The 19,309-nt window shown below is 40.5% G+C and overlaps 2 protein-coding genes across 4 annotated transcripts in view; one reads left to right on the plus strand and one right to left on the minus strand.

Annotated features, from left to right (window-relative positions):
* Window positions 1-4,848, plus strand: part of arhgef25b (Rho guanine nucleotide exchange factor (GEF) 25b) — a 25,603-nt gene extending 20,755 nt beyond the window's left edge. For both annotated transcript variants that reach the window (XM_017415660.3, XM_017415661.3), the window contains 8 exons: window positions 61-153; window positions 359-409; window positions 511-588; window positions 1,066-1,257; window positions 1,349-1,529; window positions 1,606-1,808; window positions 1,901-2,041; window positions 3,908-4,848. In XM_017415660.3, the coding sequence (XP_017271149.1) occupies window positions 61-153; window positions 359-409; window positions 511-588; window positions 1,066-1,257; window positions 1,349-1,529; window positions 1,606-1,808; window positions 1,901-2,041; window positions 3,908-3,997 (1,029 nt within the window). In that variant the 3' untranslated portion in view covers window positions 3,998-4,848. The remainder of the gene's footprint in view (window positions 1-60; window positions 154-358; window positions 410-510; window positions 589-1,065; window positions 1,258-1,348; window positions 1,530-1,605; window positions 1,809-1,900; window positions 2,042-3,907) is intronic.
* A 1,551-nt stretch (window positions 4,849-6,399) lies between these two features.
* On the minus strand, window positions 6,400-19,304 carry b4galnt1b (beta-1,4-N-acetyl-galactosaminyl transferase 1b). 2 transcript variants are annotated; one of them, XM_017415641.3, is made up of 12 exons: window positions 18,848-19,304; window positions 17,037-17,161; window positions 12,770-12,992; window positions 12,495-12,671; window positions 12,070-12,176; window positions 11,807-11,844; window positions 11,540-11,720; window positions 9,405-9,497; window positions 9,123-9,310; window positions 8,906-9,046; window positions 8,584-8,821; window positions 6,400-7,957 (listed from the first exon to the last, which is right to left on the minus strand). In XM_017415641.3, exons 2-12 carry the CDS (start codon window positions 17,038-17,040, stop codon window positions 7,740-7,742), a joined length of 1,608 nt encoding a protein of 535 aa, XP_017271130.1. In that variant the 5' UTR covers window positions 17,041-17,161; window positions 18,848-19,304; the 3' UTR covers window positions 6,400-7,739. The 2 variants fall into 2 exon arrangements, with proteins under 2 accessions (XP_017271130.1, XP_017271131.1); XM_017415642.3 differs by lacking the exon at window positions 18,848-19,304 and adding an exon at window positions 18,547-18,800.
* Window positions 19,305-19,309: the final 5 nt, after the last annotated feature.

Consider the following 19,309-nt stretch of genomic DNA (forward strand, 5'->3'; position numbering starts at 1 on the left):
TATATATATTTCTCATTTAGGGTTGGTTTGTTTGACTTAACAAGTTCTTCCTTTTGACAGGACCTCAGGCAGCAGCTGGGTCACAGGCTGCAGCTCAATGATCTCCTGATCAAACCCGTTCAGAGGATCATGAAGTATCAGCTACTGCTAAAAGTATTTATTCACATTCATTCATTATTTAACATTCTTTACGTTTTTATTTTGGGGGGACCGAAAGTGGTTGTGGGGAGTGTTATTTGTTTTTTTTGTCTTAGATACAAAAGAAGTTCTTCCTTTGTTTTTTTAATTAAAAGAGTAATTTTAATTCAAACCGAATAGAAAACTCCAGTAAGTGTGTTTCTGTTTTCGACTCCCTCAGGACTTCCTTAAATATTACAGCAAAGCTGGGAGGGAAGTCAAAGAGCTGCAGGTATGTTTCATCATGAAAAGGAAAAAAAAAATCTGAAATATTTTTCACATTTCAAGTGTGTGCCAAATTGTAGTTTTCTGTTTTCCAATTTCATCCATCAGAAAGCGGTGGAGGTGATGTGTTTCGTGCCAAAACGCTGTAATGATATGATGAACGTGGGACGGCTGCAAGGTTTTGAGGTATTTGTTCTTTCGTTCTTACACATATCCAAGATTTTTTTGTTTTATGGCAATTGCGTAGTATATCATGACGATGTATTGTATCTTAGCATATGGCATCAAACTGTTATGTATCACACTGTATTTTACCTCATCGTATCATATTATCTAATGTTTCTTCCCATATCATATATTAATGTATCACACTGAATTATATTGTATCTAACCGTATCGTTTAATATCTTGACAAATCGAGAGAAGTCTTATTTCTTTATGTTTTTTTATTTAAACTGTGTTTCCTTTTAGTGTTTTCAGTTTGCATATAAAGCCAGACTAAAGTAGAAATATAGCCTAACCCTACGATGAACTTTGTGAACTTATCATATTGTATTTTACTGCATTTGATCACATTTTATGGAATATTCTGATGCATCGTTTAAGTGGTCACCACATGTAAGATGTGATAACCTGACGGTGTCTGTGGGCTGCGTGTTTTAGGGGAAAATCACAGCTCAGGGGAAGCTGCTCCAGCAGGATACTTTCTCCGTGAGCGAGCAGGAAGGGGGCCTTTTGTCCAGAGCCAGGGAGAGGCGAGTCTTCCTGTTTGAGCAGCTCGTCATCTTCAGCGAGCCAATTGAGAAGAAAAAAGGCGTCCCTTTGCCAGGCTATACCTTTAAAAACAGCATTAAGGTAAAAGAGGAAAAACATGTCTTAATAAATATCTTTCTTGATGATTTTTTTTATCTCATTGATGTTCGGCATAAACACTTTGTGTGTGCAGGTCAGTTGCTTGGGCGTGGAGAGCCCTTCTGAAGAGGATCCATGCTGTCTGGTCCTGACCTCCCGGGCGACCGACGGCAGCATAACGCATTTCATCATGCACGCATCGTCTCCAGAGATCCAACAAGCATGGTTCGATGATGTGGTCCAGATCTTAGAGACTCAGAGGAACTTCCTGAATGGTACTAGCGCTCAGCTTTGCTCCAACTAAGATTATAGCTTTAGGACTGATGTAACACATCTTCCTGTGCACTGCAGCTCTCCAGTCCCCGATAGAGTACCAACGAAGAGAAAGCATGTCAAACAGCCTGGGAAGGAGCGCGAAGTCTCCAGCTGTGTCGTCACCGGGTCTGTCGTCTCCCTCGTCAGCCTCCGTGGAGCGGCGTCACCAATCCTGCCTCCTGTCTTACAACAGCTCTCTGCCCTCTCTGCACTCCCCCCGACTCAACCAATCACTGAAGGTCCGACATGCACATCAACACCCACGATCAGATTTATATACGAACATGAATCTCCCTGTCTCTTATCTTTACTTTCCTCTTTCTGTTTTAAGGCGTCCAGCATGTGTGCTGAGACGCTTCCAGCAGCTCACACCCCGTTTTCCTCACACCATCAGCTCAGCCTAAGCGCAGAGGTGAAACACGACTGTGGCACATTCAACGCCCTGTCACCTCGCACCAACCATCGCCAGACGGTAGATCGGTTCTCTGTTAGGCACCTTGTGGTGCTTTCCCCACTGATAGATTTTAGTTTTGTTTTTTAGCTCTCTTATTCTGTGAAGAAAGAAGAAAGCACCAGATTTAATTAAAGCAGGCATTCTGAATGTGAATATTTGTGAATATCTCTTGTTAAATTAAACTTTTACATTTTGCAGCTGCATAGCTTTAATGCCTTCACTGATTTTTAAACGATCCAGATCAAGTTGTCAGGGCTGTGTCACGGCTGTAGTCTCTTTTGTTTGTTGTCGCAGCCACCAATGTTGTCAGGAAATCACTCTCTGGCTGCCTTTGTCAGATATCCTGTTATAGTTTCCCTGCAGATTTACAAATCACTGCTAGTCATTCAGTTTGTGGAAAACCTACTGACCTGCTCTTCTATCTTATTGACTAAGACTTCCACCTAGAGAAGAAAATAGTTTGATTGAAGTGCACATATTAGCTGAGCCGATATGGACCAACTCCACGGAGTGGTTCTTGTTCTCTTGGCTCCCGCTTTGTGTTTCTGGAGCAGCCATGTTAGATGGATGAGAGGACAGAATATTGTTCCAATGTGCTTGAAAAGGTTGGCACAACAACAAGACAACTCTCACAAGATGGTGTAATAAGTCTGTACTCGTTCGGATAAATTTGGTTCAAACTATTTAAAGTGGGGTTCTGTGGAAAAGTTATAACCAATTAATATTTTACCTGTTGTACAAACAAATGACCTCAGTTTGGAGAAATAGAGTTTAATTCTGACCAGACTGATGAGTTAATGGCTAGTCCAAGTAAAGCCAAGACCAAAGGAAATTACTGGCATCTTAAAACAACTTCAATCTTAAAAAAAAAAAAAAAAAAGACATAGCGGTTGATGCAAACACTGTTTTATAAACCTTTATACCACCATTAGTTTTAGTTTTACATTACATGCTTAATTACATAGAATTCAGTTATTTTTTGTTGTTGTTGTTTTGGAAGCACAAATAGTAGCAACAGCAGCTAGCTGTATCACTTCTGGTGCAATCTGGGTCACTTCTTGTAGGATTACCATAATTTTTCTGCCAGAATAAACATCTAATGTGAAACTGATGTTGGCATAACGGTTTCAAAAAACAACGTTTTCACAAACCACTCTGAAATGTTGGAGATTAAAGTTTTGAGATGGAAGTGTCTGCATCCAGACTTGCTGCTAGCTTGTTAATTTGATCAGAATTAAACTCTGCATCTTCAGTCTGAGGTTGTTGAAAGAGCTATCTGCAGCAGGTAAGATATTAATTGTTCTCAACCTTTTCAAAGAACCACTCTTCAAAAGGCCCGAGCTATTGCTTAAGGACTAGTTATTGCATTAGTTATATCTTAGCACAAAAACCCTGACCATCAGTTAAACATGATCCTAGCAAACCGCCTGTTTTTCTGACCACATGTTAGTCAGAAACAAAAGGATTGCTTCATTAAACTTGTTGAAGTAGATAAAGTTTGTCCCTAAGTTGATAATTCATGTTTTTGTCGGTTTTGTCTTAGATTTGTATGTCAGATTAGAGCACGCTTATTTAAAAAGTGACAAAAAGCATTTTTAATTAGGCAGTAGAAATAGAAGGTTGGATGCTATGAGTCCCAGCTTTCCCAGACGACATGCTGAAATGTCAAAGGGGAAAATAGATTGTCACAGAGTCAACATTTTCCTCCAGTGCACTCATCAGTATGAGTCCTTTATAAGCAGATTTAACATGAAACTTCAGCTGAACGGATAAATATAACTGAGCCTTTTCGGTTTGAATGTCAGATATTTAACCAGTCTTTAAAAACTAGGTGAGTTTGTGCCAAGTAAAATAAAAATGAATTCATTTAATGTTTCTTCTCAGAGTGTGACTGCCAGCTTCCAGTCGATCTCGTTCGGCGATGGAGCGCCGTGTCCATCTCATCGACCAAACAGCTTGGATCAGCTGAAGTAGAGCGAGCAGCTCTGGCCTCTTGAACTCATTTTACCCTGCCGGAGGCTGTCGGTGCAGAAGTATGCAACATGTGCAACATGTCAGTGTTAAGTCGAACTTTGCTGCAGATGAAACTGGATTTAACCTTCATGGTCTGAGTGTGTTTAATTCAGGATGCGCACAAATACTTTATGTGCTTATAGAAGATTCAAAGATCCTGATGTTGGCTGAGATGAGATGAAAATATGTAAAAAAAAAAAAAGTTTGACATCATTGCAGACTTGTTTACGTCACTTCATGTTGTTTAAGTTTGGTTTTCTCGACTTTTTTTTTCCATTGAAAATAAGTAAGATATTTTTGTAATGGCTAAACATTGTCTCCAGGGACACGTTTCACTTCATTCCCCAAAAAGCACCAACGTATAAAATCCCCCTGAAGCAGTTTTAACTCTGTGTGCTCGAGATCGCTGAGTGATTGTGACCTACAGCTTCATTCTGGGATCAGATCCATGTGTCTATTCCCCTCAGATTAGCAGAGAGAGAGAGAGAGAGAGAGAAATGCTTTCCGTTTGGTGGACGATTTCAACCCTGCCATTGTGAGTGTTATCAGGACAAAGCACATTTACAAGCTCACACAAAGTACATGTAATAATCAGGCAGAAAGAGGAAAAGGGAAACAAAGAAAGCTGAGGTGCTCATCTGTCATCATCACGCTGAATGTAAATAATTTTGAGTAGGATCATAACAGTAGGTTGCAGATGTTGAATCCTGATACACAAAGTGAGAAAGAAATATTCAGATATTTGTTTTTTTTGTTGTTCCTGTATATTGAAACATGAACTCTGTGTTTCCAGTCATAAATAGATCATGAAACAATCATCCTGCGTTTCATTGTTTGTTTGACTAATAATTTCAAAAAATGTTACAGATAATTCCAAACACATGTTCTAGCTCTTGTGCACATGTTCCCACTGTAATATATTTATAAATAAGCCCACACCTCATGAGTTGTCGTGTGACTAATATATGAACTTTGCCCGTTTACAACAATGAAAAGTATTTGACAGTCATTTCTTTAGGAAACAGGAGAACATCCGATAAAGATCTAACACAGGACCTGCAGATGTGTCATCCTTCAGCTGATCATCGGCTGTATGTCAGGTTCTCAGCTTATAGCTCTGTGAGGAATCACCTTATTTGAGCTAAAAGGCTATTTAATGTCTCAAACTGTGTTTCTTTTTCTATAGATTCAACTTCAAAAACAGGAATAAACTGTATCTTTGTGACAGGCTGCTGGTAACAAAGTGTCTGAAGATCCATTTTGAAAGGAAGTTGTCTATGTGTCACCACAACTCTGGTTCATTCATTGACTTCAGGAGCCTTTTTTATGTCTGAATGATTCATATGTAGGTCTGAGTTAATTGGCTTCACAAGCAAACTTATAAAAATGAAAACCTGAATAAATATTGATAGACCACAAATTGTCCAAATATTGATTATAAGGAAGTCTGGATTCTTGGAAGCAATATATTTATATATAAAAAAGAGACACAAGGCCTTTTCACAGTAGAAGAGTTTCATAGTAGTTAACTTGTGTGTCGCCCTCTACTGGAGGAAAAAACACTTTGTTATGAATTTTTTAATCTTGACGTCAGCAACATTAAAGATTTTATGTGATGAACAACTAAATTTAGACAACTTGAATTAAAAAGATGCTGTGAAATGATGTTGTCAAACTGTAAGATTAACAGGTGGGACAATGATACCGGATGACACAAAGCAATAAGAACTTAATATAACTTTAACAAGTTTTCACAGTCTGCTGTAAACAAACAAAACATCACACTGAGGCGTCGTCACGCTCGACTCCAATTCTCACTCCTGCCTTTTGTTCCACACCTTTAAAAAAAGACCCTGTAGCACCCCAACGCTCCAGACAAACAACTTTCTTACGACCCAAAAGGCCCGTTTGTCTGCTGACACATCCAGTCCCACAGGCCTGGAGTTCATTTTCACTCCGTCTCAGTAATTAACATCTGTTCCAACAAGGCGTCAGACGTCAACAACGGATCTGCTGAAAACTCTTCTCACTTTGTAAATATTCTGCAATTTACTCTTCTTAAACAATCTTATTTTTGTTTAAGCTTCGTGTCCCAAATATGTGTTTATAAAACTTCAGTTGACGGACCAGCAACCTATCCAGAAATTAGCACCACAACCCTAAACAGGAAAAAGCAGGTAAAGAAAATGTATAAAAGATTAATTTTAAATTTTCTACAACTCTAACTAAGACCATATTGTGAACTACCATAAGAGATTTTAAAACATAATATTAAATAAAGTTTCATTCTACAAATACAAATTAGGAGCTTCTAAATTTTCTCACACTTTCAGGGAGGTGGACAGAAACAGAAACAAGAAACAAAGAGGTAACGTGCATCTTTATACTTTCACCTCAGAACCCCCTCCAAAACATAACAAAACAGGTTTTAATTTCTTTTTTTTTTTTTTTACACACATTTTAAATAAATAAAAAAAAGGTTCATGATGCAGTGATTCAACTACTGATCGCAGTGGTTTTGGAGGTAAACGTAACGTATTTGTGTGCCAACACAACAAATTTAAGTCCATGGCTTTGTTATAAAAATTCATTGCAAATTCTAACATGAGACAAACTTTCAAAAACCCAACGATGCACAAACTGAAAACATAAAGTTTGATTGACTTTACTGTTCAATCAAGGGGAAAAAAATAAAATAGAGACAACTTATGAGACAAAAAAATAGTTTAAAAATATTCTCCTCAAAAATAAAATAAATTAATTAAAACATTTTTGCACCTCTTTGCTTTTAACAAACGAGAGTTAAAATATTTTCTGGGATTCAGTACAGTGACTCAGGGGTGCCATCTAAAGGCCATGTTGTAAAAGAAGAGCGTCGTCCCATCACACTTTGACACACACAACATCAGAACCATTGTATTTATCATCAAATATGCACATTTTCCTTTCCCTTTCTATGCTTGAAAAAAAAAACATGCACTTTGGTTCATCCATCGTTCCTTTTTAGGCAGCATGTAAGGAAGCAGTTTCCTCTCATTCACCAGCGTGCAAAGAAACAAAATCTCCTCTGTTTGAGACACTTCATGAAGAAACTGGAGGATGACAGACAGCAGCAGACAAGAAAAATGAAAAAAGGCTTCCGATGGGTGAAATCAAAAAGGATTCTGGGTAAGAAGGTAGAAAAACCAGGACAAATAATGAAGCCGTCCACAGAACCACTCAGTCACTTTAAATATTCTTCATCTGGAACAGGGAAGGACGGCGTTGAAGCTTTCAGAGATTGTCTCTTTATGGAGAACGTAGGCAGACCTCGTTCTCATGCTGTCGCCCGCCACAACCAGGGAAACCCCATTTCCCTCAGAACAACAAGATGAGAGATAAGGGACACAAACTGGCAAGACAGCTTTCGGGTTTTCGTTTTGTGTCTGAACAGTTTCGCCAAATTGTGATCCCTTCGCTTACAGTGGAAGTGACTCAACAATGAGAGGGCTGCACGGAGACAGAGCGGGAGCGCCGCGAGACAGTTCAAAACACGGAAACTACGCCAAACTTTCCAAGGCCTTTCAAGGAAACACAAACCAGGCTGTTTGTCAGGAATCTGACCTGACAGCGCAGAGAGGAGGAAAACTTCTTTGGCAACTCAGGAAGAACCGAGGAACCTTCAGGGGCTAGAAAAAAAAAAAAAAAAAGGAAGAGGTGGAGTTTAATTATGAGTCAAACACTGAAACCGGTTCTTGAAGAACAGGAGCCCGTTCTTTGTGCGCGTGGCGTCCGACGAGGCGGGCGGATAACGGAACTTGGCGTAAGTCTTGTCGCTCTCCGACTGGCTGACCCAGGGGAGTCTGATCTTCGTCGCGTGGTTGACGATGACATCGTCGCAGGAGCCCACGTGGAGCGACCCGAGACCGTCGATGAAAAACTCTAAAAAGACAAAAAAAAGAGTATATGAGCCAATGAGAAGATGGGAGACAGCTGGAACTGAGTGAAACAGGGAGCAGGCGAAGCAGAAACCGACGGGAAAATTACAGAAGACGGCAGGACAACAGAAGGACAACAAACAACGACCAGAAAGTACTAAAAACACGCTGATCTGCCTGAAGTCCCCTTCTGTCACCTGTTAAAGACATTTAAAGCAATATGAAATCAAAATTATGACAAAGGAAGGGCCCAATTTTCTAAGGAACTAAAACCCTATTATAAAAAACAGTCTCTTATATTTGCAGCTGGTGTCCTCAGAGTTCATTAACAAAATGCAGTTAAATGAAGAGTTAATCTAATACAGTTGCTGTAATTGGGCAGGACTAGTAAATTATGGTCTTCTAAATAGTATATTTACATTTTCCACATCAAGCCAACTTCTGTGGAAATGAAAAGTTAAAGGGAGGACTGGATAACATCTGAACTATCACTTTAACCAGCATGCAGCTGCACCTTTTCCACATGTGTGTAGTTTAGTAAATGTCTCTCTGTTATAAAAAGTTTGGAGTGAACCTTCGTTTTTAGTCCCTGCGGTATGAAAGCAGATCTCAGTTTTTCTCTGGACTCACCCAGGTGAGCGACCCTGGCAAGGCGGGGGTCGAAGCCAACCTGCTGGACTTTGTCGGTACGCGCCAGGAAGAAATTTATGACCCCGTCCGTCACTACGCAGTTGGGGAAGCCCTCGATGACATGATGAAATCCTCTCCTCATGTGCAAACAGTCACCGTCCTCCTCTCCGGACTCAATGGAGATGGTCTGACGGTAGGTAGCGGTGTAACCTGTGGCTTCCCGCACTGCACCACCAACCTAAGCACACACACACACACACAAATACACTCACATTCCTGCTATAACACACTCAAGACTTATTCCAAATAACACTTTAATCACCAGATCCAGGGTGGTCTTTTCTAAGACATCCACGAGCTTCTCCAACTTGGTGTTGGCCGTGAAGATGAAGTCATCATCCACCCAAAGCACATATTTCGTTGTGACCTGAGAAACGGCCAAGTTTCTCCCAGCAAACCAGCCCTACGACAGCAGACGCAGAGGTTTAGAAGTTCAGAGAGCGCCGGCAGGGAAAGCAGACAGGCGTTCACTCCCTTACCTTTCCAAAGGGCATGATGTAGTGCTCGATGTAAGGCCCGGAGATTGTTTTGGGATTTTCGCTGTCGTCGGCGATCACTATGGTGACGGTGGGATAGTATCTCCTGATGCTGTCGATTAGATTCTGGAGCTTTTCGTACCGCAGGAAGGTCTTTGTAGCTACAGTCACCAGAGCGCTGACGTTGTACTCTACAGAGGACAGATGGCTTTTCAACTTTAACAACAAACGTTTTGGTTCTTTTGCTTAACTTTGGTTTACAGACGACACAAGGGTAGACTTTACCTCCTTTAGATCCAGTGTTGTAGAGTTTTGGAGTCACTCCGTGATGGATTTTGATGCTGAAGGCAGCTTGATGGCCTTCTGTCTCAAACTGCACTAAAATTCACAACAATAAATGTGCTTTGTCAGTTTCAAACAGTGGCCTGTTTATTTATAATATAATTAATAATGAAGCTGGTGTTCTTGTATTATGTATGCAAAAAGCAGAACAAAGCAGAACAAAGAGGATGTATTAATAGACTGAATGACGATTGGCTGCAGCCCAAAGAGAGAACCACTCTGCAAATATCTGAAAAACTAATATGACAGCAGGTGGTGTACCATGAAAAGAAAAAAAAACTGCCAAACTACTAAATGATCTTTTCAATCAACGTGAAGTTAAACGTTTGAAGTTAAAATAAGACATTGTAAGATTTCAGCTAAAAAATGCACCATGAAAAAATTTATATACAGCTAATACATATTTTACTGGAAACTCTGCACACTGTCTGTACACTGGACTGGAAGAAACGGCTAATCTTGTCAAAAATTACAGATTTGAAGATACAAAATGACCACACGATATGCGAAGCCTTGTTCATTTGATCCGAGACTCTGTGCTGGCTGGCTCAGTCCAAACCCAACCAAAAATGCTCATGGTCCTGTGGTTGATGAATTTGTGGAGTTGTGTGATGGAGCTTTTATTCAGTGAAACATACAGGAAACTAAGGACATGTGCATTGATTTTAGATAGAGGTTCCATCAAACAAATCATACGGTAATTAAAGGCCAGAATGTGGAGATAGTAGAGACTTATAAGTATCTGGGAACTATTTTAGACCATAAATTAAAATTTACCTGTTATTCAGAGTATGTGCAAAAGAAGGGCCAGCAAAGATTGTTCTGTCTAAGGAAACTTGCTCAGCTTCATGTTTGACAAATCTTTGACGATCTTTTTTTATAGATCATACATTGAATCTGTATTGATTTTTTCTCTCATGTGCTGATTGTTGCATGATTGTTTTTGCTACTGATGTTAATAGTAACTGTTGGTTGATGATTTAATACACTGCTGGACTTTTTATTAGGCACTGATGTTTTATGTTTTTTGTGTATTTTAATGTTTTATGTTTTTAGTTTTTGTGACTCTTGTTTTGTATATACTTTCTGTCACACTAATTGCCCAATTTGGGATGGGAATAAACTGAACTGAACCCATCTGTGCGTTTTCATGTTTCAACCAGGTTTCATAATCAAATAACATAACTCATTTCAGCAATGAATCGTGTTTTTTTTTTTTTCACAAGTCTTAGGAATGCCTGTAAACAATCTGTGAATAACTGATTAGATGTCCACAAATGTATACATGTGTCCCAAAACAACCCAGATTCACTCAGCTGCGAATGAACTTTTCAGAGAACAGTTGGTGAAAGATGATGGTAGATCAGAGGTCATGAAAGACTGATTCTTCATGCTGAACTTCCTTTTTTTCTCTGGTGGAAACTCTTGTAGGATTTGGCAGTGAGCTTTGGCTTGTCGTCATACAGGAACATTCCTCTCCAACCCCGTTTTTGGAAATCGCCACTGTTTTGATACACTTAGTGCATTTTATGAACCTCGTCTCTGAACAACTCTCATGCAGCACTTTATTATCACACACTCATTTCTGAGTCACGCTTTCAGAACTTTGCTTTCACCTCAGGCTAAACACGGGGACTTCCTCTTACACAAACAAATTTAAAAGCGTCTCACAGGAATTAAAAAAAAGTGCTTGCAGCTGGTTTTTTTTTAGATTCTCAAGCAAAACTGAGAAGCAAATAAGAGACTTGGATGTAGACATTTTGCAATTTCCTCCACACTGAGAATTGTATTATGGTCTGACTTCCAATAATAAGGCTGTGCCAAGACTTTAGCTCTGAGAAACAGCAAGTGTTTATCTTGCTGTTTTTTTAGAGATGGGTCACGAAAGTGTTCAGTTCATGACATCTTTTCAGGAAAACCGTCAATTTAGTTCTGGTTTTTGGTACAAATGCTTGTTTTTCTTTTAATACCTCCTGACTATTGCTGCACATGTTCTCCCCTCATTTACACAAGAAAACATATTGACATACAGGTTTCCATCATGACAAATAAGACACCCGGGGCTGATGAGGTTTTACCTGTGTCGGCGGTGCTCGGATGAAACAGCGTGTTGGTGTAGGTGACAAACTGCAGCTGTCGGTTCAGGTTCAGCAGCAAGCTGCTCGAAACGGTCATATGCATCTCGCCGTCGCCTTTAATTTTCACCCCCTCCACTTCTGCTGCTACATTCAGCGTTCCCAGTGCGGCTGTGATGTTTATCTGCAGCAGTGGGACGGACAGAAAGGCTGATGTGTGACAGGACTGCAAATACATAAAACATGTAGAGAAAAATAATGCACACTCACTGAGTAATGCTCTCTGGGAACATCATGTAAGGCCAAGCCTGAAAGCAGCAGAAACAACTTTAATTGTTCCAAACTGAATGTATTCCATTAAACTAGATAAAAATGATCAGAGCATAAAGCTGTTTCTACGTTACACAACGGTGTGATCAAAATTCTGGATGTTCAGAGGTTTAAAGACAGTTTTAACTCCAGAGCCGCTCATGATTCGGTCATGAATTCATTTCGAGTCAGTTCTAAATGTCTCAGCCCAGCTGAAGTCGTACCTGGGACGATGATTGTTTTCAGAGGCCGTACCTCCAGCCCCTGTGTTGGATACTGCAGGGGACTGTTGGCCTCTGCGATGATGAGAGCATCTGCAGGAGTCTTCAATCTGAGGAGAAAAGTTGGCATCGGAATATTCTACACCCACAAACAGACAAAACGAATACTGGGAAATCATGCTGAGAATCTGCTCAGTAGGTTTTGTTTTTGAAAATATAAACTGAAAACCACAATTTAAATCAGGAGGATAAAGCACTTTAAAGGATAGCTCAGACCTTTTGAAGTGAGTTTTTTTTTTATTTTGCAAAGACTGATGAGCCAACAGCTGCTTACTTTACATATAAAAGGTCTTGAATCTGTCCTAAATGCAAAAAAAGAAAATAAAAATAAAACATTGTGTCATATCTAATTTTATTGTTCAGGTTACCTGCTCTGAAAACTTTTGTACTCTTTGGCCCGTCTCGTCTTCATTTCCTCCAGCTCTGAGGCATCGAAGGCAGTGTGCAGCGGGTGAGCCGACACCCGCGGGAACAAGAGTTGGGCAAAGGGCAGGTTCACGCCTCCACTCTCGCCCTCACATACGCATCCATTACGTGCCAGCAAGCTGATCATGAGACACAACATAAGATTGTGGTTCACAACTTCTCTGAAAAAGGGATTTTGAGTAGAAGTCGTTTCTGATTTGATAAAGACAGACGTTACCTCGCCACACTGTCCTTGATATGAAAGGGGATGCTGCTTAACTGGTGGTCAGGTTCTGGGAGCCTTTCTTCCAGATGTCTCTCACCTGGTGACCAGGGTCGCTGCCACACGTCCACTGTGGTGTAAGCCCGAGTGGGCCATGAGTGGAGGAGAGCCAACACGAGCACCACAGACACCAGGACAGCGAGCAGCACCGTCTTCCTCAGGGACCGCACCCTAAAACCTGCCAGACACGCATGCAGTAGGTTTGCTGGGTGACTTTCTGGCTGCGATAGTTAGAAGTTCACTGTTGTAGAAAAATAAGACTCGCTGATAAGATACATCTCTGAGATGTCCTCGTTAGGCGTAAGAGACGTGTCTTGAACAGTTCTTATCTGTTCACAGCTCAGTGTTGGGTCAGGCAAACCCCTAAATGATACGGCCTTTCCGTTATGGCAAAACAGGTGGCGTTGTCATGTCTCTTTTGATGTTTTGAACTTTTAAAGATTCATTTGAAGATTTTTTTTCCTAGCATGGGAAGATTATAAAATATGCAACTTTAGTGATTTTTATAAACAACAATTTAGTGCACAAGTTTGAATTTATTGTTGATGTTTTTTTAATCCACACAAGCTCAGATAAATACATACATTCATTAATAAAAGATGCTGACCGTTCTAGTGTGCCTTTTAACTTGAGAAGACCAAGACTTACTAAGTTCTTATCAGTGAGAACAACTGTAGCCGCTAGTAGCTCTTGGCAGCATAAAAAAGGATTTCTTTGACAGCATCCACTGTATTGAGCAATAATCATCTGTCACCCTTAGATGAAAACTGGTTAGGATGCTCAGAACCAACCCAGGAACCACCAGATCCCAAGCCTGCCATGAACGGGAAACTGCTGGAACACCAGCATTATAGTAAACAGATTTACATCAACATTGACTGAGAGGGTGCCGACCAAGAAAGAAGGTCCTGGACTAAAAGTGACACCTTCAAACTGAACACAGGGACACATGGTCAGATGAGACAAAGTCTGAGCTCTGTGGCCACAATGATAAGGCAGATGTTTGGAGGAGTCAGGGTGAGGCTTTCAAACCTAAAACACACTGTACCAGCTGTTAAGCATGGTGGTGGTAGACTCATGCTGCGGTACTGGTGCATTGCACAAAGTGGATGGAAAAGGAGGTCTTCAACTTCACCTCAAATCAACAGCTAGATAGTTGAAATTTGGACACGGCTGCTCCAACAGGACAATGGTTTCTGATTGGATAAATCAGGAACATTAAGTTTTTAGAACAGCTTTTATAAAGTCCTGACCTCAACCCTGTTCTGGAATGTGCTTTAAACTGTCAAAGTTGTGGAGTGTTGTGACCCAGGAATTCAGACTGACACACGGTGCTTGAGTAAACTCCAAAAAATGTTTTAAAAACCCCCCAAAATTCTGTTGTGGCAGCAAAAACCTTCAAACGCAGAGAGTTCACAGAGGGGAACCAAGACAGTGCCAAGTAGTAACAATGATTGAACGCAGATAAGTATGCAGGGGCTGAATATATGAGCTGGGGCTAATGAGAATATGGGAGACAGCTGGACTGAATAAAACACTGAACAGCTGAGGATGGGAGTGGGAGGACTGACTGAGGAGCAGTGGCATGAAGCACAGGGAGAAACTAAACACAAAAACAATCAAAAGATAACAAATAACACAGATTCCAAAAATCCAAGGTTGGGCCAGGAAACCAACCAATTTAAACAAACTCCCCCAATTCTGGAAGAAGAGAGACCAAATCTTCAGCTGGAATTATACCAGAAGCTTCTTTGTGGCAACAAAAAGTCTAAGATAAGGTGCATTTAACAAAGCATTTGTGAGCTGATTGCATTTATTTAAGTTTGTCTCTGTTTTTTTACCCTGTGTGGATTAGAAAAAAAAAATCAAAGGATTTTAACTTGTGCACTCGTTTTTAAAAATCATTGAAGTTGTATAGTCATTCCACCCTGAAAAAAAGAATATTTCAAACAATTCTTTAAAAGCTGTCCATGATGAGGGTATGTAAATGTTTGACTACACACCAACCAATGTCACATCATGAACTGAGTGTAAGTGACAAGGTGAGTATCCAGACTCACTTTTATGAAAGATTTTAAATGTAAGTCAGACACGAAGCTAACGTGAGGCTTTAGTGTGAGCTTATCAGGTTGTACGGAAAGGAAGCCAGACTCGGCCCATAAAATGAACAATTGGTTTAGCTGTCAAAGACAAAATAAAAGCCTGGCGTAGCAGCAAAACAACAAACTGAGGATTGTAAGGAGACACGAGGAGCAAGACCTGAATGCGACGTGAGACCAACAATGAACCAGCCAGTACGAGATGGAAGCGACTGAGTATAAAAGCTGAGGGGGAGCAGGAGATCGACTTCAGCTGGAGCAACAGGTGATGGGGAACAGGTGAAGTGGGCGTGGCTGGCTGGCTGGAAAACTACTGAGGAAGAGTAAACAGTGGTGCCACAAACACAGATGGCACAGGGAGCAAAACCATACAGGATTACATATTAAAAAGAAACACAAAGAACAACACTTAAACACAAGGATCACCAGAAAACAAAAAGCACAAGAAGCAACAAAAACAAATAAATAAAACACTTAGATTTTGACAGAGCTGAGCTAATCTGATCGTTGAGTAGAAATGTTTCATTGTCTGTGTTTTTACGTTTCCTCTGCAGATCAGAACATAAGGAAAATCCATTTAAAACTGGAGAGGAAGAACGCATGAAACTATTAAAGCTTCATGTCAGTTCTGAGTGAAAAATATAATCTGATTCGGAACAGAATGAGAAAAACAACCAACTTTAAACTGAGAAGCTGCACTCTGTGAAAGGACACGGTGTAGGGAAGACTTTAGGTTGAATTCATCATAATTTCAGAGATTTTAGATGCTTTAAGGGTAGATATTTAGTAATAAACTCGAGCTTCAGAATACAAACATTTATTATAGCAATAAATCCACATTTTTTACTTGCTGTTCTTGCTGTAGGTGATTATTTTAACGTGTTAAACTTTCTTTTTGTGGTGTTTTTTTTGCATTTTCTTCCTCGTTCATAGCTGTAGTTATTTTTAGTTTATGATCAGTCTGTATTTTTAACGCCGACAGTGGTTGCTCTTTTTTGGCTTCAGCCCCATCTTCGCACTGTGTTGTTCAGTCTTTGTTCTGTTCTCGTCACACTCGCTCCGGCTGGAAGAAATGCAGTTTTGTCTCACTGTATTCTAAAAATAGCAGGAATGACATAAAAGCACTTGAACTATTCGCCCGCAGAGTCTGCACGCTGTTGCTCCCTCGCTCAGAGTGACTCGAGCTGGCATTTTAAGAGTTAACAAGACAGAAAAATTTGCATTTGGTATTTGTTTCCTCCTACTTTCCTTTTCCAGCGCAGCTTCTCTTCTCTCATATCCAGCTAGCAGATGCACAAAAAGTTCTTTCTCCTTCAGATGTGACAAACAACATTAACCCTTAACAGACTTGTTTATGTGCTTGTGGATGTTCGCGGGCTTGAATTGCTCACGTTAAAGAGACACAACCAGGCTTACAGGAAAAGAAAGACTGAGGAGGCTCTCCTGTTTGGAAAGCACAAAAAGTAGGAATGCACAAAATAAACTGATGGATTTAATTATGTTTCCATGAGAAGCCACAGAGGCATTTCTGAAGTCCCTGCTTGAAAATGACACGCCTAAAAAGTACTGAGTATTTCTCTCTGTTCAAATGATCTTGGTATCAAAATAATGCTAACATCCGTGAGATTTTATCAGAAGTGAAAGCATCACAGCAGATGCTGTTGTTTTACAGAAAATGAGTCTGAAACGCAGAAAAAAACGAGGATTTATTTTTTCTCCTGGGAGATCTGTGAGATCCCTGCTTTCAGTAGACACACTGGTTGTACACTCACTGTGGAGGGAATTTGCTGACTGTCTGATTGAATTTTTTGTGGTTTTAATTGTGCTCTGTGGTCAAAGAAATGTTTTTTTTTTTTATTATTAGCTTTTAGCTAAGATTCAGAGGTTTCTGTGGCTACCGCACATCTACGTCTAAAAGACAGACCTCGCATTACTGGAAAAGGTAAACAGGAAAAGCATTTCACCAAGTAAAGCCATCTGAAACGAAGAGAACATATCCATCTGTGTGTGGTTGGGTCGGTTTTGAACAGACTGTCTTGCTGGATCTCCACCAAACACTACAGGTTGCACATTTTGTTGCAAAATGTCTAACCAATCAACCTTTCTCAAACGGGAAGCCTCACCCATGTCCAGGAAGTACACCTCACTGGCTTTATCTGGTCAGCGAAAGGGCAGCGACTCCTTTTGGCGCCTGCATCTCCAGAAACAGAGTGGACAGTCACAGAGGTGTGTAGGCTTCCTGCTCCATCTGGAAACGAGGAGACAAAAATCATTCGAATGGGATTATGAGGGCAGAACAGATTCAAAAGCAGAACTCAGTCCAGTAAGATAAGCAGTGCTTAGCGTTCCTTGAAGGAATGCATATCACCCCCTGCCTCTCGCACCATTAAGCAAAGATCCTCTTATTATGAGAAGGAGGGGAGCTGGAGCCGTTCTTATAAAACTTTGTAAATCACATGAGGAGCAAGGTCATGAGATATTCTCACATGATTTGTTAGAGCTTGACGTCTCGGTCGAGGATGACTCTCAGCGACCACCGCACCAAATTTAGCCCAACATCTGTAAAACAGACTGAGTCGTAGCCATTTTAGTGGCTGGCTGAGGAGGTCGATTAGCAGCGGCGACCGTCTCAAACTGGACCGGCTCTAAAAGTTAATCAGTTGTAGATGTACATCCAGTTCATTAAAATCTACTCACTTGTTCATGAGATACACAGACTCAGAACAATTGCATCAAAGTCCAATATATATATATAAATTAAAAAAAAAAACAATTGCATGTCCTCTCAAAGCTTAATTAGCTGCTTGCATGATCTGCTGCCTCCCAGTAAAATCCTACAGGGTTTGGAGAAGACAAACTTAGCTTTTAGTGTCAAGATGCAAATTTAGAAAATGGGGTAGAAAGGACCAATCAGGTTTTTAGCCAATTCTGGACTGCTCAAAATTAAATGTTCATACAAAAATAATTCTTTTTGGCACTTTTCCCCACTTGGTTTACTTTTCACAAGTGTCTTAATACACTAAAAAAATGGGGGGTGGGGTTTAAGTAAAAAAGGAGCTCCTGTTTAGGGAGCTCAGAAACATCTAATGGTTGTTGGAAACAGGCTTATCATGATGGCAAGACTAATCTGAAAGCATTTACTTACAACAATCTAACATTCTTCACTCATCATCCTTCCTCTTTTTCAAACAGCTTGTTATGTTTGATGTATCTCCAGCACACAAACTACAGCTGATGGGTGTAAGAACAATGCAAGCATGTTATTTTAAATTGGCAGAGAGAAACCAAAGGAACAACTGATCATGTTTTGTTTTTGTTTTTTTTAACCCCCCTTATAGCCTTAGAGGTCATTTCTAATATTTAGGAAACAGGCAGAGAAGTCTTATTAGACAGTCGGAGAGAAAAGTCATCATTCAAAGCCACTTAACCACAAAAACAGCCAATATGGTCCCTCCCAAAGTGACAGCATCGGTCTCATTTGGAGCCATTCAAAAATCACAATGCCCATTCTACATCCTCCGCACTGGCCTGCATCCTCGATTAAAAATGTGTTAGATATGCAATCATCCATCCAGCTATCGGAAAACCAGCGGACTGGACAGCCCGAATGCACACACAGGCCCATTAGCCTACCTTACAGTGAAAAGGGGGAAGCATCCATTTAAAAGCTTGATTGCCAGTCGAAGGCACGCCTCTAGTTTTGAATAAAAACAATTATCTCCTCATTAAGACATTTATTCCAGGTTTCCTGCAGTGGAAAAAAAAACACCTTCTTCCTTTCTTCATGTCTTGATGAGCAAAGAAACTGCACAGTGTTCACCCAGAGCTGGAAATCCCGACAAAAAAATGCCCTGCTAAGAACGCCCCCCCTTCTTCTTCTTTTTTTTTAAATCATAGGCTTATTATAGAAAAATCACATGAGCAGGCGGCTCACCTCCTTCTAAGCCGAGCTGTGTCACCTCCCTCCCGCGAGGAGCTCCTTGGTGAATATGTTCCTCCTCAGCCGCCTTGCTAATGGGATTAGAAGGAGAGAAAAAGGGGAACAGAGGCAAGCCAAAAGGCGGACGTACATCGCAGCACAGCGCGCTGTGGTCCGATGCTCCCCCTGCAGCAACAGCGGCTGCAGCGCACCTTAAAAGCAGCCGGAGAGCTGCGACATGCTGCAAATCACATTTATTTTTCTGCTTTGAGCTATAAAAAACAACCACTGCGCTTTTTTCATGTATGCAAGCCAAAACCTGCGGTTTCTGTATGCGTTCACTGTTGGGAATGTATCCGCCTCGTTCTTATTCCAGTAAATAAAACACAGTTTAAGCCCTTCAAAAAGAGTAATACGTTGCTTATTAATATTATTATTATTATTTATCCCGTTTAAAATACAAAAAAAATAAATACA

This window comes from Kryptolebias marmoratus, linkage group LG4 (assembly GCF_001649575.2).
Source record: "Kryptolebias marmoratus isolate JLee-2015 linkage group LG4, ASM164957v2, whole genome shotgun sequence".
Classification (NCBI taxonomy): domain Eukaryota; kingdom Metazoa; phylum Chordata; class Actinopteri; order Cyprinodontiformes; family Rivulidae; genus Kryptolebias; species Kryptolebias marmoratus.